General features: G+C 42.0%; 1 protein-coding gene across 1 annotated transcript; it reads left to right on the top strand.

Moving 5' to 3' along the window:
• Positions 1 to 1,647: 1,647 nt before the first annotated feature.
• Positions 1,648 to 18,994, top strand: ccdc138 (coiled-coil domain containing 138). The gene is made up of 15 exons (XM_076747223.1): positions 1,648 to 1,722; positions 2,146 to 2,185; positions 2,278 to 2,392; positions 2,489 to 2,589; positions 3,951 to 4,114; positions 4,264 to 4,401; positions 5,809 to 5,928; positions 6,520 to 6,597; positions 6,734 to 6,853; positions 8,076 to 8,228; positions 8,360 to 8,476; positions 10,049 to 10,262; positions 12,390 to 12,563; positions 17,021 to 17,159; positions 18,383 to 18,994. The coding sequence occupies exons 1-15, from the start codon at positions 1,648 to 1,650 to the stop codon at positions 18,507 to 18,509; spliced, it is 1,875 nt and encodes a 624-aa protein (XP_076603338.1). The 3' UTR covers positions 18,510 to 18,994.
• The last annotated feature ends 5,525 nt before the right edge of the window (positions 18,995 to 24,519 follow it).

The following is a 24,519-nucleotide window of genomic DNA, read 5'->3' on the forward strand; positions in this document are numbered from 1 at the left end:
CAGACGCACACCAAACACACAGCTGATGGTCCACCGCTGTCTCCTTTTGGTACAAAGCTCTCAATGAAGAACTTATATGACCAATTAACATAACAGAACAGTAATTTCCATATAAAGTGGACAAAGCAAATAGCTCTCTAATGAAGATCAGTGTTACTATGCTTGCCGGCTAATTTCTCCCAACGTCAGCAAAAGCCTGCAGCAACAAAGTGATTGAATCATGAGAATGTGTATTAATGGCATTAGCTGCTAATTAGCCAAACAGAGAAAGAGGACATTAATCTTAAAGCCCAGTTGTAGACTATTCAAGTCTAGAGCAAACTTGGAACCGCTTGTCAAACGTAATGTATTAAATGCTAAACTGTGGGCGAGAGAGGGGCCCAGGGTGCAGCAAGGTTAATCTGTGGATATGAACAAGGACTCACTTTAACATCTTTACACTATCCCATTAGCACTGCAGCATGTGTCTGTGTGACTGACAGTGAGACTGTATTTGAACATTATTAATAGCATTATTAGAATATGCCAATTTTATTTTTAAGGAATTGTTATGATTTCTTAATTTTTTTCCAAATTGTTATTGTTGTTTATTACTTTGGACGGATATCAGCAGTTTAAGGGCCCTGCAATGTTTTTATATTGTTAACTCTGTACATACTGTATACAAATGTTGTACTTTACAGTATATTTACAACATAATTATGTCATACAGTGCTATTAATATTACAGATTTGTTGTAATATGTAGACCTATATGACAAAATATTGAATAAATCAGGACAAGCTTATACAAACACATGAAGGTCAGTGTTGTAAGTGAAAGTGAGATGTTTTGTTGAGTGGTGGTCCAGTTGGCTACAAGAAAACACGCCAGCAAAACAGACTTTATGCCTGATCCTGATGTCTGTGGTGAGGCACTGACATCCTCTGGCTTATTCGTGTAACTACAATGTGGCAGGATGAAGGATGATCAGCCTCCAGGATCATCAGCCTCAGGGGGGAAAAAATAAATAAATCAGATGAAATTTGTTTATTTAGAGAATAAGTTTTAGACCAAATGAAAACCTTGATTGCCCTTTTCATCTTTTGTTTTTTGTTAATTTTGTGTAGATTACAAACAGTCAAGAACAGAACAAAAAGTATGAAGTATATTTAAGTATATTACAATTCAAAGATGATTGAGGATAGTGTTTTAATACATACACTGACAGCAACAATTTTGGTTTTATTGATTGCTTTTTTTATTTATAAATATCTCCAAACCAAATGTTTTTGAAATCTGTTGTTCTGTGTTATCCTCCGCAGCTAGAGGGCGCTACTCGCGGCGAAGAAAAAGCTTCGAAGTCACATGACCGCTCATCCGCCAAGTTTGGATTGTGTTTTGTTCCCATGTTTTGTTTCCAGCCAGCCAACAGTCAAGGATGCGTGAAGTCAATTCATGTAGTTAAGTAGAGCGGTATCGGAAGTGTGGCGACATGAATTTCAAAATAATTCATATCAATTTTCAAAAACCCATCCATATTCGTGGTGATGGTTCTTATTTCGAAAGGTTTAACCGGAAATTGTTTTTATTTTGCGACTCTTGACGCTAGTGGCAGCTAAAGGACTCAAGCCTGCAGTGTCTTGATATGATACAGTAGTTACAGTTATGAACTTGCAGTTTGAAGACGCCGACGATACAGTCGAGAAGCTAAAGAACAAATATTTGGCGAGGAGGGAACAGGTTTGAGTTTAACGACATTATTGTCAGACAAAACAACTTGTTTGTCTCATAACTTCGTGGTCTTACATGTTTGTCCTGTCAGTGGTCCAACGGTGTCTTTGCTATGCTAAGTCGGCTAAATAATGTTAGCCTAAGTTAGCTTACTTCCACTGTTAAGTTAGCGAATAGAGCGCTCGCGGTTTCTATCGTTATTAATGCCCCAATAGTTGTTTTATCCTATAGCGTTTAGTTAAGCTAACATAACTGAAAAGCTTCACGTTAAACTTGAACAAAACAAATGCTACAATACGTCAGTTCCAACTTTTTGATAAGAGACACTTAACGCTAAGCACGTTAGTTAAGTTTGTTTTTCAAAACGTGAGTTTAAAGTTGAATTTAAGCCAAATTGAACGATGTCCTGTCGTACTATGTTCTGATTTTTAGTGGTCCCCGTCAGAAGACATTACCCCAGCAAACAGTGATGGTAAGAGCATTTCAGAGAGGACCTCCACATGCTCAGATAACCACAACCGTTGAACTCGTATGTCTAACTTTGCTTTATGGTCACTATTTCAGATGCAGTACAGAGGCTCATTTTGACCAACAGGCTGAAACAGCCAAGCAAAGAGCTGAAAGGCTACAGCAAAGCTTTACACGAGCTCTTTAAAGCAGTGACCAGCCATCCAGACCAGTACGACCAATGACATTATTCTTACAAATCATTTTCCCCATGTTTGTGATCAGTCTTATGCCTCAATAAAAACATGTTGGTATCTTTTTTTTTAAGGTTTGCCAGCGATCACAGTCTACATGGCAGCAATGAAGACCTGAGTGGGGATTCTACAGCTGCTCCACTTCAGGACTCCCAGGTGCTGTTTACAGAAACAGGTGAGCGTGTGTTTCTGCTTTCTGAAGGAGATGAACTGACAACGACTGCGACAAAGTAGCAGGTGCTGAGACGATTTCAGCGTTTCCACTTCCTGAGGAAAATCCTTTGAAGCATGGAATGTTGATATGGTTGCAGTTTTAATCCACCTCCGAATGAAAATCAAGCTGTTAATTTGTTAACATGTCCGTATGGTGTTTTTTATATCATACAAAATATACCATAAGAAATATACAATCACCGTATCAGAAACACAGATTCAGACACACAGGGTTTCATACGTAACATACATTAGGTACACGTCCCATCAACCCGTGGGGTTGGGCTACAGTGAAACAAGGGGTATCAGAGGAGAAGCCATATAACACTTACAATTACAATTAGTCATTTGGCAGACGCTTTTATCCAAAGCGATGCACATATGAATTCACACACTGATGGCATAGCATCGGGGGCAGTTTTGGGATTCAGTATCTCGCCCAAGGATACTTCAGCATGTGAACTGCTGAGGCACCAACCTCCTGATCTGTGGAGGACTGCTCTACCTCCTGAGCCACAGCCACCCCATATTGGTATTTGCAAGCTAAGAATTACAATTTTCAAAATGTTGGCACGCTCTGTTTTCGGTTGCAAAGCTGCAAAAGAAGAAATGGCAAGCTGTTGTGTATTTTCAAAGGATCTGAAAATCTGAGAGCTAAACTGTAGCCTGGAGTAGCCATTTTCCAGAGCATTTGTTTTGACACGAAACTTACATTAAAGCCTGACTGTTCCATCTATTTATCCCGGGGACGCCACAAGTACAAGCCAACGTGTTGGTAAGTTTATTTTTCTTGTGTTTCATCTGTTGACTGTGCTAGATGCTTTTAGTCAACGTTAGCCTGCCAAGTTACACGATGATTCATGTAAAATGCTGACAGCACATTTTACATGGCTTGGGGGTGTTGATGAAGAATTTTACAGCAAGTGTTAGACAGCTCAGCTGCTAATGAGGTTTTTGTGTTTGATAAGCAGAGTCGAAGGTGCAGGCGAGTGGTGGAGGGGCGGGTGGAGATAGAGGCCGGGACTGCTTAGATCCTTGCACACTATCCCCTTGTTGATGAGGATTTGTTTTTTCTTATGAAAAAAAAATTGTAAATATGTAATGTTGATGAACAGAGATTAGTTTTTAGGGGTTTAATCAGTTCCAGGAGAGGAATTTTAAAATGTATGAATTGACAAGATTATGAACAATATAAGTTCATGTCATTTTTTTTGCTTCATTCTCGGTTATCGCTGAAATTTCTGGCTTTTCATAACAGCCTCTATTGTCAAGAGATAAAGAGCTATCCCTGGGCTGAGCTCTGTTATTCCTCTGTTTGTCCAGATGTGACCTTGCCCTCTTGTCTGGATGGCAGCCCCGGGTCCCCGGAAACTGAGACGGACGAGAGGTTGGAGAGAGCTTGCCGTCTCCCTGACTCCTGCCGTTCCTCCTCTTTACTGCTCGCAAATGTGTACCAGGAGATGATAACCATCTACAAACAACTGAAGGTGAGGAAGCCATTAGAGGACACAGATGTGTGTCCAGTATTAAACACCAACTTAAATGCAGATGATATTCTGATTTGTGTTGGCATTTCCCCATACTCGTAACAAGTAATAAGATCAATCCATATGTGTGTTTGTGTATGTGTATACAGGCAGAGCGACAAAGCCAGCATCAGTGGGAGAAGGAGCTGCAAGAGCGAGAGAGGAGGCTGAAGCAACAGGAGGAGGCTTCTGGGAGGCTTGCTGGACTGGAGGAGATGATACACACTCGCATGTCAGCTGTAGAGGAGGTCAGACACACGTAGACCATCCAGTCACCTTCAGCAGAAGGGATGTGTTATGTATTGCTTCACCATACCTCGTTCTTGCTCCCTCCACTCTGCCACTGGCCTCCTTTCAGAAAGTAATTTGGCTTAACTTAATTAAAAACTTAAACTTCCGATCACGAGTGAGGGATGCAATGGACTGACAACAACCCATTTCTAAAAAAAGCTGGGATACTGTGTAAAATAATGTGATAATTTGCTAATCCTTTTTTGACTTCATCAACTTCATTGATTTTTGTACATATATTATTGTTCTCAATCTGATGCCAGCAAAATGTGTCAAGCAAGTCAATCCTTGAGGCAGCACTACATTGAAAATCAACATGATTGTATAAAGGATGTTACTACATGGGCTCGGAAATACTTTGGAAAACCGTTGTCTGGAAACACAGTTCAGCACTGCATCTACAAATATAAGTTAAGACTCTAATATGCAAAGTCAAAGCCATATATTAACAACATCCAGACACATTGCTGACATCTCCATCTGAGACGGACTGACGCAAAGTGGAAAAATGTGCTGTGGTCTGACAAGTCCACTTTTCAAACTGTTTTTGTAAATCATGAACCTCATGTCCTCAGGGCTAAGGAGGAAAAACATCCAGATTGTTACCAGTGTGAAGTTCAAAAGCCAGCATCTGTGATGGTGTGGCGGTGTGTTAGTGCCCTTGGCGTGAACAACTTGCACATCTGGGAAGGCACCATTAATGCTGAAAGGTACAGACAGGTTTCAGAGCAACATATGCTGCCATCCAGACGACGTCTTTTCAGGGACGACCCTGCTTATTCCTGCAAGACTGAACCCTTATTCTGTTCGTGTTATGACAGCGTGGCTTCATAGTAAATGAGAGTGGGTACTCGACTGGCCTGCAGTCCAGACGTGTCTCCCTTTGAAAATATGTGGCACATTATGAAGTGCACAGTATGACGAAGGAGACCCCGAACTGCTGAGCAACTAAAGTCAAATGTCAAGCAAGAATGGCAAAGAACTTCACTTTAAACTTGAAGAATTAGTGTCCTCAGTCCCCCAAATGCTTATTGAGTGTTTGGTGATATAATACATGATAAACATGTCCCTGACCCAGTGTTTCTGGAGCATGTTGCAGGCATCAAATTCAGAGTGTATATTTACAAAAAAAAAACAAAAGTTTGAACATTTAATATCTTTGTACTGTATTCGATTGAATATAGGTCGAAAAGGATTTGCAAATCATTGCATTCAGTGTTTATTTATGTTTCACAGATCATCCTGACCTTTTCGGAATCAGGGTTGTACTACAGAATTTTAAAAGCAAACTCCAGTCAGTGTATTGAACCACTTAAATGGTTGCAGTGTTCCTCGTGTGTGAATGTGCATGTATGTGTCACCAGAAACACCAGCAAGAGGTGAGCCAGCTGCAGGATCTTCTTCTCGACAAGAGTAAGGAGAACAGGAGGCTCAAGTCCAGCTTTGACACCATCAAGGAGCTGAATGACAACATGAAGAAACAGGTTCGGAGTGTTCCCGTAATAGCCGTGATTGTCTGTTTGCATTTTGTGCGCATCAGCAAAGTTTGATAAAGTCATGCAACATCCTAAAGTTATATGAACACAAAGGGCTGAAATGTTGAGGAAAAGTCGTCCAGCTCTTGAATAATTTGATTTCGAGAAGCAAGTCTACAGATTTTTCATCTGATTAAAGGCTCAACGTGATTAAATGGCTTCATTTTATCGTTGTGTTTAAATATGCAGGCTTCATGGCTGAACATTAAGAGCAGGGTGGAGGAGCAGACGGCTCATATAAAACAGTTAGACCACAGGGGGGCGCTATGACATAACCCTCTCGTATTTGGATGTTGAATAATACAGCAGTGATGTAAAATCATTGAATCTGCATTTGTTTTCTTGGCATAAGCGTCTGTTGGGAACTCTAAGTGTTTCCCTACCGTTGAAACCCTCCTTGCCTCAAAAACACACAAATAAAAATCCAGCTTGATAAAATTGGGCAGATTTGTTTCTGTGGAATTAAACAAATTAAGGATTGTTTTTTCTTGACAGCGGTCTGACATAGCAGATTAACATCCATTGCTTTTCAATCAACAGTTGAATGAGGTCAGTGAACAGAATAAGAAGCTGGAGAGCCAGTCCAAGAGGGTGCAGGCTCGACTCGAGAACCTGCAGGTAAGAACCTACTAACAAATGCAGTCAGTGTACTTTTACATGCACTGACGCTCAATGACAACCAGGCCTTTCCACCTGAAAAAGCAAGTGTTCTTTCATACCTTAACCCATTGACTTATTAATTGATTGGTTTCAGAGGAAATATGAGCACAGCATGGCATCAAGAGGTTGTCAAAAAGTGAGCGTTAAGAGCACCGAGTGTATCAAACCATCCAAAAAGGAGAAAACTGCTCCTCCTGGAAAACCCGGCGACAAGGTATTCTACCAACCCTGTGCGTGCATATTTTTGTGTGTGTTTGGTTTACAGTTGAATGTTTGACCGATCAGTAGGATCTATTCCAATTTTGGCTGCATTGCTTTAATTTTTTGTCGTGTGTTTATTGAAAAACCACTGTACATCATTCAGCATGGTTAGACACACACTAACACTCATTTACACATATTCAAGCTGGAACCAGTGCGGCAGTCCTGCTCCACAAACCACACTCGTGCTGCCAGCTGACACGATAAATCATAGTTTGTGATTTTGTTATGTTATCATCGCTGCTGCTGATGATGATGAATTATCAGGGGATGCAGTTGAGCTTTGAGCTCAGTGGATACAGCTGCACTGGAGTCACAGCGAGCACCTAAATGACACAGAGAAATCAAAACGTAAAGAGACAGGACCAGAATTTATAACTGGATCTATTTGAAGATCAGCCGTGGGACATTCAGGCGTATGAAGAAAAGTGTGAACTTTACATTAAAACTCATTTCACTGGGAAGCCTAAAGGTGTCAGTTAATCTGTGAAAATGTATGATTGTGATATGAAAGTTTGGTGTCACTTTGTATTTTTCAGGTACACATATCCGCCATTAACTAGCTTTTTGTTAGCAAGCATTTTAGTAGCATTTCGGCTCTGCATTAGCACTTGTTCATGCCTTATTCTTGGGTTTAGGGTTATTATGGGTAAGGGTATTCAGGTTGTAATTCATGTCCAACAACTTCTTTACTTACTATCAGTAAGCAGTAATTAGATGGTTACTATGGGAAAAGTTAATTAGTAGCTAGTAGCTATAAAGTATGGTCATGCAGAACAAGCCATTAATGAGTGCTTTAAAATGACTAATAAAGAGCCAGTATGCTCCTAATATGCACAAGAAACTAGTTAGTGCTACATATGTGTACCTTAAAAATATACAGTGACACCAAACTTTCGTTTTGTTATCACACTTTTTCACAGTTTAATTAACACCTCAAGGCTTCCCATTGAAATCACAGTGTTGATGTAATTTTCACACTTTTCTAAATGCGCCTGTATGTCCCACGGCTAAACTTCAAATAGATAAAGATATAAATTCCAGTCCCGTTTCTTTAAATCTTGACTTCTCTGCATCACTCATAGAATTCAGATGTGAACTGTGGTCACCATTTTGTGACAAATCAAGTTGCAGCTGATATAATAGAATTTATTTGTTCACCCTCCTTCCTTCAGGCCAGCTCCAGTCCAGCTCCGCTCAAGCTCCTGGCCCTTCTCCTGGACTGGATACTCGATGGGCAGCCATTCTCATCAGCATCAGAAAACAAATGGAAAGACGGCGGCCAGTGTTTGCCTCCACAGATCGTACTCCACGAGAGATGCCTTAAGGTGGCATTTTCACTGTTGCTTCACTGCGATCTCTGGGTTTTATTGAAGCTGTATTTCAACAAAAGAGCAGCAGATCAAGACATGTTTTTATTGCGATCAACTTTGCGAATAAAGTGCTTTTGCTTCCTCAGGTGTTGCCGTTATTGGCAGATCAGCTTCATCACACTCCTCTGTCAGAACCTGACCTCCTCCTCAACCTCCTTCGCCTCATCCACTGGGCTTTGAGACTCATGGACAGCAGTACACAGGTAAGCTGGGCCTGTGCGCAGGTAAACCGCTGAGCTAAGGGTTGAAATGGTTTTCATTTTCAAAGGGCAGTGTGTGTGGTGTTCAGGAAATGTCCCTGTTAGCTTGACAGCCATTTCTTTTGTATGACTGTGCCAAGAAGTCATTTGTCGGCAGGTCTGTCTGTGGTCAGACAGCACTGTCGGTCCATCACTGTTCCATTTTCTAAAACCCTTCAGCGAGGCTGCACTATAAATGAGCCATCAGTCTATCATCAGTCAAAATAAACCAAAGTTATCCCTAATAAAAGTTATCTGTTCCCATCCAACACCATCCACCTTCTATGATAGATCATCTCTGCTGTCTAACAGCCCAGGGGAGTGAGATTATCATTCTCTGACAAAATGCTGTTAATTCTGGGGCCTGACCTTCCTCAGTTATTGGTGTTTAGCCCTGCGAGGGATGAGCGTTATTCTACAGAAAGCCGCTGTGTCGCTTCCACAACACTATGCTGCAGAAATCAAACACGACACACAGCTTTCCCTCAGAGCTACACATCAGAGAAGTACACATCCACTTCAAGCAGGGGATATCCACTTTATCGCTACATCTCCTCTCACAGCACGGCGGACTTTAATGTTTGGAGGTCCTGTCGAGTTCCATCTTGTGTTCAGATGAGAAGCGTGGTTATCTGAAGTCCCCTGCCTGTCTCTGTGTGTTGAGCAGAGGCTGGGCATTAAAACCGGCTGTCCCTGTCATTGTAGCTTTGCTAAGTATGTGTGTCCTGCTCTGTTACACGGCCATATGGCCACGAGCCCCCCGAGGGCCCCCCCATGACAACTACTGTACATCAGCTGTCTTCTGGTTGCGTTGGAGACGGGTGTGTTGCCGCATCCCACTTTGTAGGCTTATCTTATTGTGAAGGCCAGATATCATCCTCTACCCTCCAACCCTTACTTTTAGCTTATTGCCCAACCACCCATTTCAAAACATGAGCTATTCTCCAGCCCTCACCCACAGTCACTGGCCCCAAATTCTCTACCCACAACCTCCCACCGCTAAGCTTCAGTCCTCTTCCCCAGTCCCGCCGCAGGGTGCAAGCCCCCTGCCCGCATGTTTGTCACGGCATGTCATGTGTGCTCAGTGACATGCTTGATGCTCAACTGGAATCACATGCTGCCTTATTGCTGCAATATGTCTTCACTTTTAAGACCAAAAACCAACCGCTGTTGGGCCACAATGCATGAATGAAAGAGGGGAGATAACTTTAAATCTGGGGTCCCTATGGGGCTGATGGAGACTTTGTCGAGAGAGAATAGAAGACAGAGAGAGGGATGTAAAGTGAGTTTGAAAACCACCAACTCGTCACTGCTGCGGGAAGTCTTGGATAGCAGCTGTAGTTTACTGCACTGATTATTTGGATAAGTCAGAGAGAAGGCCTGCTGGGTCCCCGTCAGGCTGACCATGTATTTTCCACACTGGCATTTAATGGAGATATTGTATGCATATCATTCCTATTTCTTACAGTTGTATGACAGAAGTAACTGAGAGCAGGCACAGTCATGAATTTTGTGCCTTTGTGTGTATTTGCACAGCATGTAGCACTCTCTGCCACTCTGCGACGGATAGGAGAAGAAGTGTCAAAGCCCGCCGCGCAGTTAACGGTGCCTCAGCCTGAAGATCCAGACCTGCCCAGGTCCTGCAGTGGGGCTGCAGGTGGAGCCTGCAGGAGCTGGCCCCTTTACCGCAGCCCCTGCCCTCACACACGCCTCCTCTCCACCCTCATCATCCTCCGCACTGTCACACAAGGTGATGATACTGATCACACATATACACACTGTAGGTAAAGGATTATGTTTGGAAGGATAGTAGGGTTAGAATAATGAATCGAGCAGGGCTGCAGTTATTTTCATTATCGATCGATGGGAGAGAGCTTGTGCTTCCCCGGTCTGTCACGAAGGCAAATGGCTTTACAAAAGAAGAAGATAATGGAAAGAAGAGTTATTCTGGATATTGAGGAAACATTTGAAAAAATGTAGTTAAAAACAGGAATTTTTATGATTCACTTTTTTTTTTCTTTTTTTTTTACCCATTTTCCTGTCCTACTGCGAGCAAGCTGCCAAAGTTAAGCTGTTGGTCAGACTCATAATCAGACCTAGAAAATGTGAGCGGTACATCTGTTGTTACTTATCACTTCCCACCACGCTAACACCCCACGAACGTAGGTGTGAATCCACAAAAACAGCAGGGTGTTAAAACATGTAACTCAGTGTTGTGTTCTGGCACATACTGAGCACGCTGTGCAAACTTCTTGCTTCGTGCTTTAATCAGAATTTCCATGTCACTGCTAACACGAGTTCATACTTCAGTCTGATTGCAATACAAAGACAGCAGAGCTGAAATGTACTCATTGCACTGTCCTGTCTGTCACAGCTGGTGAAGCTCCGCTGGTCAAGCGTTCGGACATTAACGTGCCGGTTAGTCCTCAACTGTAGTCCAGACGGACAAATCTCAACAACTCTTGGATGAGGTTGTGACCAAGTATCTATAAACCCCCATCTGCCCCAGCTGTACTTTGTGTTCAGAGCTAATTTACATTCTAGGAAGAGAGAGAAATGTTTTTACAAGTTGGGAAAAGTAGAGGCAAACAGCCCAATCGGCCACAATCAGGATCTGATGTGTGAGGAAAAAAGCTGCTGCACTGCAGATCAGACCCCTACTTGGTCTGTCGAAGACTTGTTATCTTTACAAAGGGCATTAACCTGACAGAGCTGCCAGCGTGGCTTTAGGCTCTCAGTCTTGTTTTGATACACATATTTGAAAAGGGCATGGAGCTTTTAGCTACATCCAAATTTTGCTCCCTGGCCTTCCACGCCATAAATCCTGTGCACTCAGAGGGTACAGCCGACATATCCTGACATATTTTATGAAAGTCTCCTCTGAACAGACCTTCCATCTGCTCATAATGCTCGAGGGCTCCCTCAGTATGTCTCTATACAGAGCATTTTCTGTCAATCTGCTGACCAGGTTTGCTTTCTCCTCTACTCTGGATTGACATGAAACCGGATTGGGTATAATGGATAGATGTTTCCTCCCCCTCATATTTGCTGGGATTTATACATAATAGGTACCATTCTGAGACAGACTAACCAAACTCAGTCCAAAATAAAAAAGAAAGCTTTTATCCCATGTCAGGTTGTATAAATCCAGCGCTTTTTGACATTTGAACAGCATTTTCTCTGAACTTTAGAAATTCTCAGAACTGTTTGAGACGGTCACAGATCATATGTTTCAATTTGTCAGGCAAAATGGGTTTTGGTCTTGAAACGTGACTGGAGAAGAATGGCAGGCATTAAGGCCAAAGTACGGTGGTGGAGTGTGAGAAAGAAAGGAAACAGCTTGGAAAGTGGGAAGCAGATGGGAGAGGGTAGACAAGACAAGTTTGTTCTTAATGAACAGCTGCAAAGATGAGATTAGAGCGGCTTTGGTATTATGATATTTTGATAATCAGGTAATCATTTAAGTCGTTTTTCAGCCCAAAATACCAAATATTTTGGTGATTCCAGCTGCTAAACAGCGAGAATTCCCCACTTTTCTCCATCTGACAATATAGTAAATTAAATGTTTTGGGTTTTCAGCTTGTGGTTGGTCAAAACAAGACATTTGACATATGTGACCTTGAGCTACCGGATCCTGTGATGAGCGATTTTGTTACCGATTTCTGATGTTTTATACATCAGGTAATTAATTATTTAGTCGAGAAAGTAATTGTTAGTTGTAGCTCCAGATGAGATTTGTCTCTCAAATTGTTTGTAATATAAAATTACATAATTGAGCTTGCACTCTTATAACAGCATTATAAGCTTAAACTAAACACTTTAATCCCGAACCAAGTGTCTCTGTATGTATATGTGTCTCTGTCTGTCCTGTCTGCAGCTGATGTGCTGGCCCAGGCTCTGGACTGTCTCCGCACCGAGCTGATGTCAGAGGACAGCCGGGGCCTGTTCATCCGCTACAGTGGAGTGTGTGTGCTGCTGGCGATGATTCGTGCTGGCCGAGGAGGTCTGCACACACCTGTGGACATCCTGATGCAGCTAACCGAACAGTCCCGTAAGTAGGAACGTGTCACATGGCTGAATGATGAGACTGCACCGAGCGTGACGAGCAGCAGGTTTCCCTCCACAAAGTCTGTGTTTTAGATGGAAAATATATGATATACATCATTTGATATTCAACTTCAGTTTGCAAGTAAAATGTAATGTTGCATTTTAGATAAGAGTGACACATAGTTGATGTGTGAAATGCTAGAAAAATGTTTTCTAGAAGAAGAATTTGTGCTCTAGCTTGTGTTAAACAGACGGAAATGTAGTTTGATGTTAAGGGTTGTGCAGTAACCAGCCTTTATAATTTGGTACAGAGAAGTAGCTCTTCTGTAGTTAACTTGCAGTTTTTATTAGACACTCTGCACACTGTGGAGCCAGGCACGCTGGTTCATTAACATTTATTTCAGAGGAAGTTTCATCTTAAGAAACAAAAGAGTGAAATTGCCACTTCAGGGCACAAGCACGATTATCTGTAGCAGACAAACAACCACTGCAACGCCTTTGTCCATTAGTTTGTTTACTGTTTACTCTTCAATTGTTGAAATAATTGTATGTACTCCGATAGCTTTTAGTGAAACTGTCTCAGAAAAGTAGAATGAAGCACATTACTGCCCGAAGGAGTCCAGATGAAGTCTCAGAACACTCGAAGCAGCACATCTTGGAGTGAGGAACTCCAGTACTTCAGCAACTAGCTAACACTTTCTTACATTTGGAGCATCAGTGAGCAGCACAGCAATCTGTAGTAGGTAGAGTTTCTTCCCCGGCACCTCACTGGTGACCACAATGTTTAAATTTATAGGATTCGCTTTGCCCAGGAAACCATCTGTGGTTGACGTAGCCTTGAAAGCTGCTGTGATCACTCTTCTAGCGCAGATTTATAGACTGTCTTTACTATCACTATTTACTTTGATTTATACCAGCTCCTCTTGCGATATCACTCCATATCATCCCCACATAAAAAAAAACCACATGTGAAAAGTAACGGCTTGTCTGGGCTCACATCAATCATCAGCACTGGTCATGCAATGGAAGTTGCGGTCATAAAACCTTGGACCTTCACCTCCTCCTGGCTCTTTTTATACATATACAAAAGACTTGACAGAGGTGGACGTGAAGGAGAGAACAGCTGCATTGTGTTTCCATCGAAGGGCGAGTTCAATACACTGCAGTGCAATATGCTGGAGGCGACCGGGGCCGGAGATGTGTGTGCGTGAGTGAGCGCGTGCGTATCAAGGGGACTGTAAGTCTAGCAAGACTTGCTAATTATCGTGTTTTACAAGCAGTAATGAGAGGAGAAGGGAAAGGGATGAGGAAAAGGGGGAGAGAGGTTTACACCTGAGGGTTACCAATAAAACAAAACAAAAAACTCTAAGTTGCACACAAAACACACCCGTACGGGACGTTTGTGCTCATGCTGCGACAACTTGACTGCTTTTATGAAGTCGCATACTCCACCAGTTACACAACACGTCTCGTTAATAGCACGTTCATGGGTCAAAAAAAATGCAGTCGGCCACCTCAGCACACACAAACCCACTCAGTCACAGCGTTTTACTGGCTTTCACTGATGTCTGCTAAACAGTGGGTGCATTAACTACCAAACTGCTTCATACAGTATATTTAACTTCCATGGTCACATATGGACCTACTTGGGGTGTGTTTCTGCATTCTTTCCATACTCAATTGTTGCTCTATGTTTTGATGGTGTTTTGATTTGTTTAAAAAAAAAAAAACTCTGACCTGGTGAAATTACTTTAAACAAGGACTTACTATTTTCGTACGTCCCACAGCATCTATGTTGTCAATCATCAAACCCATGAGGAATTTCTCTATATTTCTGTGCCTCCATCTGCGTCCGAGTAGTCACACATGTGCAGAATGTAGCGCACATTAAAAGCATAGAGACCCATCAGTGGATTGGGCAGCGTGGGCAGAAAGGCTGCACACATTGGTCGAACTCCTGGTCTCAATAAGCTGCAACGCTGGTGCCTCTGAAACAGATAATGAGATATTAGTGGCAGTCACAAACAACATAATGATAATTTAGATGTGATTTCAATAAACTAAGGACCTACCTGACTGATATCTCATGAGTTTGATGCTTCACATCAAATGTATCACAAAATTTTCACAATTGTCTGAGAAAATTGGTAAAAGAAAGTGCAGCTGAATGCTTGTTTACATCCTCTGTTGTTATGCAGTTATTAGGATTTGGCTCATTTAGATAAGCAGTAGGTGGTGCAGTTGGGAAGCCATTAAACCACTGCAGAAGATGAGGGCGCCACAACTTACGTTAAAATAATTAAAAATTGAATAAAAGGAGTGCCAGTCGAACCTCATGTGGTGAAAAAAGTGTAGAAAACATGATGGAAATATGACATTTCTGTTTGTTTGGCATATTAATTTGAGGAAGGTTACATCCGATCTATGTAGAGCGATGAGACGTTTCAATCTGCTGAAAACAGCTGATCAGTAATCAAAGTTAAATGTTCCCAACATCAGAACTCATCTGAAAAAGATGTTTTTTATTTTTTTGAATTTTGTCGTTTCCATCAACCTTTTCGAGTGCATGGAAACAAGGCCAATGTGAAAGGTCGATTGTAGTGATGAACCTACAGAAGTAAACTCACCTGAGTCTGCAGCTCCCCTCGACTTCACTGAGCTTTATAGAGTTTCAACTCACTGATAACTGTCCAGCCTGGTTTACTGTGTTAGTTCACCTTTACCGCTCTCAGAGCATTTTGTTTGGCCACAGCAGGCAGCTGTTTTCACTGAAATACCTGAAAACACTGTACACTACCTGCTCAGCCACGGCGGACACTGTTACCAACACCAACAAACATGGTGGAGCATACAGCAGCTAAAGATCCTGATATATCCTTTGGCTGGTTGGTTGAGACCAAAAACATCTATACAGAATATTGGACTTGTTCACCAGGTGGCCAGAAACATGAATCTAAATGCTGCTTCTTAACAGCTGGATGTTCACCACAAGTTCACCACATCAATATGTCACTGTTTAAGTTAAGTATTTTCACTGATTAAGTTTATTTTGCAATCAGTACACAGTCAACAACATAGTGTGCACATGGAAAACACCCACAACAAACAGTACACAATACTACTGTCCTGCAGTGCTTATGAAGTACAAAAATGCAATATGTGAAAGTGATGTTAGTAGTAAATATGTGGACATGAACATCGTGTTTGTGTTATCTGTTCAGTGCTGAAGTGACTGGTCAGTTGACAGAAAGCGAATCAAAAGTGTAACAATCATTAAGATGTTTCCTGCTTTCTTTTGTCTGCTTTATATCACTGTCAGGAAGTCTTTGAGTTTCGGACAGCTGGTCAGACAAAACAAGCAAATTAAGAACATTACAAGCGAATTAAAAACATCCCTCTGGGCGATATAACCTTGATGGGCCTGTTGCACTATTTTTCTGACATTCAGTAGTCTAAATGATGTATCAGTTAATCAGAAAAAATGATTGATTAATCCAAAATAACCTTTAGTAATAGCCATACGCCCCTTCCCTCCTCACAGCTGTATTGTCCAGCCATTATCAGCAGACATTGCACTAAATATTTGCTAGTCGGGAAGATTTGGTTTTAAAAAAAAAAAAAGGCTGGTGTTTGACACGTGCAAAATGTGCAAGAAAAGAATGTATAGAAATTGTTCAAGGTCATGTCAGTAACGTGAACCATATGTAGTCATTTTATAACCTTGAGCTGATGTTACTGCTGGAAAAAGACTGACCATACTGTCCTCTCAGGCTTTATCCTTCTCATATTATCAGATTCTATCCGTCTTATCCTTTCTTATCTGAATCTGATCCTACTCTTCCCCGTCCAATCTTCTTCTGTGATTTGATGCCAGCAGAACCTCTGTACCAGCCAAAAAAAGTCCCTCTGTGGCTCAGATCGTATTCCCTCACCCCGTGCATGGTCTAAGACAGTGGAGAGTTAGCTTTTGAAAGAGCAGGAATGTGTCTTTAGCAGAAACAAATGTTTGTTTACTCGGATCCAACTAATTTTAGGACCTCATAAGGTCCACATTTGCTTTTACTCATTTTAAAAAATGCACAGCTCCCATCTGTGTGGATGGATTCTGTTGTCCTTTTCTGTTTCATCTGTGTGTGTGTGTGTGAAGTTATGGTTTGTTGAAGGGAAGGTTAGAGTTAATAGTGACAATATGGAAGCACTTCCATATAAAACAATCATCATAGAGTCACTGTGACCAGCATCTGTGTCCCTGTCTACCCCGGTTTGATCGTAAAAGGGTTTTCATGGTGTGTTTGTGCATCCACGTTTCCTCTCTATGCAAATCTGGAAAGTATTGCAAAATGAAGTCTATAATCTCTTCAAAAGTTTGAATGTTAAAAAAAAACGTGTTGTTCGTTGTTCATTGTTCATTAATTCTTCTGATAATATCCCAGTGTCTTTGTTCTGCTTGTGCGTTTGCAGGCTACCTAAATCCCTTCCTGGATGCATGTGGCCACGAGGAGTTTTTCCGAACAGCCTCGCAGCTCCTGAAAAACCCTCGCCTGGAGCTCCCGTCGCTGGAGAAGCTCTCCATCCTCCTGCAGAAGCTCTCAAGTATCAGGTAGACACAGTGATCTCCACACTGATAATATCACACACTGAGCAAGGATTAACGTGCCTCTGATCATCCGTAGAAAGTCCCTGCATGCTCGGACATACGCAGCCATGTGCGCTCTGATCATTTCCTTTATTTGAGTGAAAATTTAAGCAAGTACACAAGAATAAAAATATTAGAAGAACGTCTGAAAATATCATTTTGTGGAGCAAAAGTTTTTCTCGTCTCCGACTATCTTGTGGCCCCTTGGGAGCGTCTCGAGCCGGAGCTTGAGAACCATAGAATTATTATTATAGCCAAAGTTTGGCTAAATCAAGTTATTATGGTAGTCAAGTGTTTATTAGATCCATATTAAATCCATACCTTCACCGCTACTCATGCTTTTTATCCCTGAAATGAGCTCTGGGGATGGAAATGGTCATCCCTCACTTCCTTGCAGAGTGTAGTTGTCATTAAGTTGTTTTTAAATGCGTCAGACCTGCCATTGCTCGGTTCTTCATGGCTGAAAAACTGTTTGTGAACTCTGTTTGTCGGGTCTGACTAACAAACTTCATTCTTGTGGCTTGTTCATCCAACTAGTTTAAATCCAGAAAAAGATAACTAGTTACACAGCTGTAGAACACCGCTCAGGTAACGGAGTGTGACTGACTGCTGCTGTGTTTCCACCACATGGTGCACCTCGACTCGACTCCTCGACCTCATAGATGACTCATAGACCTGATACCTGGTGCTTTTTTTTTGGCATCACCTAAATTGAGGTTCCACATGAGCTGAGCGGTTAAGAAGCAGTGGAATTTAAAAAAACACTACGGACCACTGATTGGTCAGAGAGAATCATTGCTTGTGCTACAACGGGCATCCTGCACACCAAACGCACCAACCCAGCCCGCAAAACCACGGCGTGGTTAACTGACGGAGTGCAGATGTTCCTCTGTTTGGTTGTCAGTGAAAACACCTGAAAGGGAAACGATGATGTTCTTGTGTGTTTGTGTCACCATAAAGATGATGTCATGGCTGTTTCACCTGGCATTGCTATGACGACCAGCTAAAAATCCTGCCCACATTGAAGATGTATCAGCTGCAGTGGAGCACAAAACTGAGAAAAGTGTCTGGTACCGAAGGCATGTCAGGTTGAGTGGAGCTGAGCGGTACCACGCAGTGGAAACACAGCATGATTCTTTGAATATCTTTGGACTGATGAGCCGGTCTTTTTTTTTTTTTTGGTCCAGGAGGAACCGTCGTCTGTTTGAACTATCCTCCCTCCACCTCCAGATACGAGAACTCAATCACAAAACCAGCCACACACACACCTTCCTCTGCCTCAACCTCAGGTCCATCCTGCACAACCTGAAATAACACGCACGCACACACACACACACACACACACACACACACACACACACACGTGTTTCTCTGCCTTGTGCTGGATTCATGGCCTCTTTAAAAAATCAGTTCGTTTAAAGATTGCCTTTTATTCCAGCGCTTCAGCACGCTGCCTCTTCTTTCATGTGTGCTCAGTGTTATTCCCGACTGTACCGACTTCAAGGCTCCGTCCTACCTCAAATAGCTCATGCAGACATACATCTTTATTTATGTAGTGTACTATGTTTTTGTTTGTCTGTCAGAGGTACTTCTTTAGTGTTGTGTATGTTTTGCACTTTGTGACCCATCTGTTTTTATGTTCCACTATGTTAATTTGCTGTCTTGGCTTCTTTCTGTGATGAACCCCCGCCATCCCCTTTTTTTTTTTGTTTTTGCAAATGAGTGTCATGCTTGCCAAGTGGCCCTAATGTGTGTCTGATGTGCTCAGAGGAAGAGAGGCTGTGACTGTGAAGCTTTTTAATGACAATAAACAAAAAGAACTGAAGGACATTAAGATTTGACTGCATATGAAGTGCTGAAATCCATATGTTTTGGATAAACGTGCCTTATTTGTTTGTTCCAGAGCATGGGTGGGTTGATGGGGGTAATGGTCTCAGTATGGGACACACTGGTGCTGGTGGTGATTCGTTGAAAACCACTTGGAAGCGCTTGGCTGGTCTGAATTTAAAAGGGGTGCATCTAGTTTTTTAAAGCCCCTCCAGCATCAGGATTCCTAAATGAGCAGCATGTCAGTTATACTGCGAAACTGTGTTCAAGTCAGGGTTCAAAGATGAGACAAGATAAGACTCTATTGATCCCACACCGGAGAAATTAAGTTATATGGAATAAAAAACATTTGTAAAGATTATAAAAATACTAAATGCTATAAAAATACTAATGCCCATAAAGATATTATTGCCAATATTCTTATGAGAAAACTACCATTGTCATATGTTGTATTGCACTTGAAACTTCATCTCAAATGTGAAATGCTGCAGCCAGTGACTTTCATGATCCAGTGATCTGTCAAAACATTTTATGATTAATCACTGAATAGGTTGGTTTGTAGAAAACTCCAGGAAATAGTGTAAAAAATGTCGTATCGAGCATCAAATCAAGGTTTCTGTTGTTTGTTCTTTACTTGAGGCAGCAGTGTGTCAGTCAAAGCGGAGGCTCTGAATCACCTGCTTCAGAAAACGTACAAGAACAAAGATGTTGGAAATGAAATGTTCTGCCAAAAAAAAAAAAAAAAGCAAGCTGTTTTAAATATACAACTTAAAATAATGCCCTGAGTGATTGCAGGCGCTCGGAAACTGTCTGCACCGAGAATTACACTCAAAGTAACTCCCTCGGTAGAAAAGGAGCCACGTGGAGGTATTGGAGTGAAATGTAAAAATTTGTATTGTACAGTCAAATTACAATAAAAAATACCAGATTTGCATCCTGAAAACAAGCTGAACCACAACAATATATTCCCTGTATTTACTCCAAAGCATTTTAAAGCCAGGTTTTTCTTTCTGAGCTGCTTGGAAGCTTCTGGATCATACCTCCTATGTTCAGCTGTGATAAAGGTTCAGGAGTGAGCTGTAGCTTATAGTTTAGCCCATTTAATGATATGGAATGTTATTACCTCAAATGGTTTTGGTTCCTAACCACTTCTGTTATTACGTGGCTGGCACCAGAGCACAAGCAAGAACAATGTTTAATGTTCTGCTTATACACAGAATGACTGGAAAACGACTTCTTTTTATTGGCCTTTTAAAAATTCTTGCGTTGTTGTAAATAAGTACTGTAATTTTAATCTCCACCGGGGGTGAAAATAAATAGCCAGGGCACCGATACAGAGACCAGAAAGGGGAAATCTGGCTCGATCCTCCTGAGCAAATCGCCCTGATTAAGTCTTATCCTTCCTTAAATTCCTCTTACTTGCATTTTTTACTACTTCACCAACTGTCAACAGCCATAAGCAGAGGAGATTATGTTATAGATAAAAGAGGTCATGTTTTGCTGGCAGTATTACAGAGGAGGAGAGCATTCACGCTGCTTTCCCTTTGTGGCTGTTGTGAATTTTGTTGCATCTGGATGGTATCAAATGGAAGCATGGGGCTGTATGATCGGCAGCGGGACACAGTCTGTGCAGGGCAGCCACGTAAACACCAATGCTGTGACCACCGTTCTCCAAGCCGCTCAGGCCACATGTGCAGGTCCGACCCTCAGTCCTGTTTGTCTCCTGCCATGTCGAGATGGATGCAATGCGGTTAATAAAATCACTCTGCCTCCAGCTCTTCTGCCTCGGAGCACGTCCACTCTCTGTATTGAGTACAAATTGATTGAAAACTGGAGCTCGCTGCGGGACCGATCATCACTTTTCTTTCTCCGTCAACTCGACTTTTTCTTTGGCTCGAGTTCGGAGCTATTGAGCAGAGTGGTAACACATGACAGCCGATCAGAGCTGCACTGGTTGCTGGAGTAACAAATGAATGTAATAATATTGGATGGCCCATCAAGCCGTCTTGTTGTGATCACTCGTTAGTCAGGACGTACAGAGCGCTTAAGACTTGAGGGCTCGTCCCTGTTTGGCAGACCTGGCAAATAAAATCATCCTAATCTCGATTTTGTCCACGCTTTCCCTTTCAGATCAATGCCAGCCCGGCACTGATTAAAGATGACCTCACTGCGACGCTGCCTGTTCACCCTCTGCAGGCTTGAAATATGGCTTTGAAAGAAAGTTTGTAGTTTGCCTCATTTTGGGAAAGCTGCAGTCAATTTGAGTGTGTGTGAGTTACAGAGATTTCAGCAGTGATTTCACAGATGAAAAGGAGAAACAAAACACTTCAAACCACTGCTGCAGAGTAATCCACTTCACTTTCATATATACTCAATACACTCTGTGATGAGAATGTGGATACACACTCTATACTAGACTGTGCAAGTGGCCACTTTATTATGTACACATGAACAATATAATCCAAAACAGCAGCTCTGACAAAACATTAGCAACACCTCTGGAATAAACATTTGTGATAAAATATTGAAAACTCACTCTCTTACAGGATTTGTATTCAGAGTTTTTGAGCATATCCGCTGGCCTGCTTCATCAAATGGCCTTTTCTGCAGGATACACTTGAAAGCTCTGATATATGGCTACAAAAATAACATTAATTTTGTAAGAAGGTGAAAATATTAAACAGTAAGCTGTAATGTGAAATGTTTTTTTTTTTTTTTTTGGAGGTCTGGTCCCAACAGTGTCTTTGTAGTCGAGGACCCCAGACATAGATGGACTGACTTCTCAGAGTTAACTTGAATGCATCAGTTTCGGGCTGACTTGTGTTCTTGATGATAGCCATGTATGCACTCTGGATTGACTCCACTCAGGAATTCGGCCTGCCTTCTTCTCTGCGGGAAACCCGAAAAACAATCTTTTCTCCCGCGTATGATCGTGATTCAGTGTGTGCACGGAGAGGAGAGGCTGCATGGTCGGTGTGTTTGTAAGAGAGAGGGGGCAAGGATGGGCAAATCAATGCAGGTCTACAATGAAATTTTACCTAGATTTTACCAATTTTAAATAGTAACACATATAAATAAATAGAAGATCAATTTCTGGCCGTCCGTCTCAATATTGTGGTGATCAGCCACTAATTCATCACTGCAGGAAACTTTGAGTTTACTTTATGTTATCACACATTTTTATCCACAAGGTCGAGACTGATCCTCCAGTCCAGTTCGTCTTTGAATGTTGTTTATGTTAGATGAGTCTCCACCTTCGATTGTCACCTTTTCATTAACCTTCACCACAGCCTTTTCCCAGCCTTGACCATACCATACTTGCCATGCACAGATATTGTAGAAATTGAGAATTTTCATCCGAAGTTGCCGTTCTTTTCTGCCTGTAAGTTTGAATCGACATATGACTGAATTAACGCGTTAACATGATATAACATGATAAGCTTTGTTGATGGCAGAGCTGTCGGACTGAATTTCATTGTACAAATGCACCCAATACAGTGGAGCTGCCACTGTGTGTGTGTGTAAGGAATATGCAGAAATATGACTGGGACACACTCAGAATAAGCATGGACAGTGGAAATGGAGATTACAGTTTTTTATGGATTTTTTTTAGGAATTTATTGTAAGTGACATGAATTCAAGCCGAGGGAATGGCCAAATGTCTTACAGCTGCTGCTCAGGCCTAACCCTTGTGGGTGTTTGATGGATCAAATAGATTTTGGGTAGAGTATCACTTAAATGTGGCCTTATTGCCTACATGCCTACTCCAGGATCAGTCTGCGGCTGATTTATTTACTTTCATGACTTCAGCTAAGTCTGGTCTGCACTGCAGTCGGAACAGCAGTGTCTGGTCCGTGTTACCTAACGCGCTTAACTCTGCCAATCTGCCCTGTGCAGCATCACCCACACGACTTTATACACTGATCCTGATTTATGTTTGTGTTTTTGCAGTGGGCCCAAAATTCAGAAAATTACCTTAAAGCGTCACCCTGCTCTGGTCTGGCTGGTAAGCCTCATTAAAATGTTATTTAGTAGGCTTGGGGGGGGGGGGGGGGCTTGCCGGGGGGAAACATTAGCAGTTCCACTTCAGCACAACCATAAAGTCAAGTCAATCAGTGATTTGACATGGCAGACCACCAAATGTATATTATTTCCACCAGCCACAATATGCATAAATATGCTGCTGGAGTAATGCAATAAGCACATGGAGGTTCTGGTAATATACCTGCCTGTAAATGAGGCAGAGTGTGAAGGAGCTGTGAGTGGAAGCAGCTGTCACTTGTTATTTATGGTCGACGGGCGGAGATCACGCCGGTTTGTCAGAGCCGTGTTTGTTTTTACTTCTTTTATTCTGCTTTGGCTCGCCTCTGACAGCGACTGTATCTGTTAAAAATGGAGTGTCAGTCCCCATTCAGGGTTTCCAGACATGGAGACAAGACAAGCTTGGTGTCTCCAAATTTGTCTGTTTTCCTTATCTCTACAAACTTTGCAGTAAATAGTTTCGCCACATTTTATCAGTGTAGTTTCTTTCTTTCTTCCTTTTTTTTGGTTTTTTTAACAAACTGCAGGTGGCCAGTCACTTGTGATAACAAATGTGCATCCCTGTGCCTAGCATAGGCTAGCTCTTTCCCCTGCTTCAGGTCTTTATGCTAAGCTATGCTTTACGCTAATCCTGTCCTGTCCAGCTTTGTACTTCATGCACAGACATGACACTGGTATCAAACTTCTCATCTCACACAAGAAAGCAAAAGAGTGTATTTCCCAAAATGTCAAACTTTTCTTTGAGGGGTTCAAACAGATGCTTTACCCAAAACATCAAATACTCACCCACCTCAGACTTAAACGTTTGCAGCTTCAGGGAGAGCAGTGAAAAAGGCAGAATCAGCTTGGAGGTTAAGCGCTGGTAGGAAGTTCAGTCAGTTCAGTCCTGCTGCAGCGTACTTGACTTCTTTGCTGTCTTGTCAGTGTGTCGCTGTAGTTCTAAACACTTTCATTTTCAGCAAAATGTGGCTAATTACACTGCCTGCCTCCTGCTCCTCCATTTTTTGGAGAATATTCAGTCTTTATTCCTCTTCCACAAAGGATTTTCCTCCTTATGATTTTTGAAAATCGGTGCAGAAGGGCAGCTATAGAAAGTAGCTGTTCCTTGTTTTTTTCATGGCTGACTGCTGATCTGATCTGTAAAAGCATGATGCATTGCTAACAGATACTGCATATTATAACAAGCAGGACAATGTGCCAGTGGACATTTCATTATAAAATTGTAGAGCAGTTATTGCTGTTGAAAGCCAACGCAGTTCATTGAAAATGCACCTGACTGAGGTGTGGACAGTACTCGTACTCCTTCTGTTTGATGTGTTTGCAGGTGACTGACAGGGATGAGTGTGTGCATGTAGTTGTTGTGTGGAGGCTGAAGGTGTTGCTGACTGGCAGAGGTTTAATTAGTCTCACGGTTGGCACTCCTTGCCCTGAAGTGGCTCTCTATGGCTTCATCGTC

This window comes from Chaetodon auriga, chromosome 13 (assembly GCF_051107435.1).
Source record: "Chaetodon auriga isolate fChaAug3 chromosome 13, fChaAug3.hap1, whole genome shotgun sequence".
Classification (NCBI taxonomy): Eukaryota; Metazoa; Chordata; class Actinopteri; order Chaetodontiformes; family Chaetodontidae; genus Chaetodon; species Chaetodon auriga.

Bases quoted from the DNA above. Each gene is read 5' to 3' on its own strand.
- ccdc138 (XM_076747223.1), top strand. From the start codon at position 1,648: ATGAACTTGCAGTTTGAAGACGCCGACGATACAGTCGAGAAGCTAAAG. The intron at 5,929-6,519 runs GTTCGGAGTGTT...TTCAATCAACAG, and splicing joins ATGACAACATGAAGAAACAG to TTGAATGAGGTCAGTGAACA. The intron at 12,564-17,020 runs GTAAGTAGGAAC...GTGCGTTTGCAG, and splicing joins GCAGCTAACCGAACAGTCCC to GCTACCTAAATCCCTTCCTG.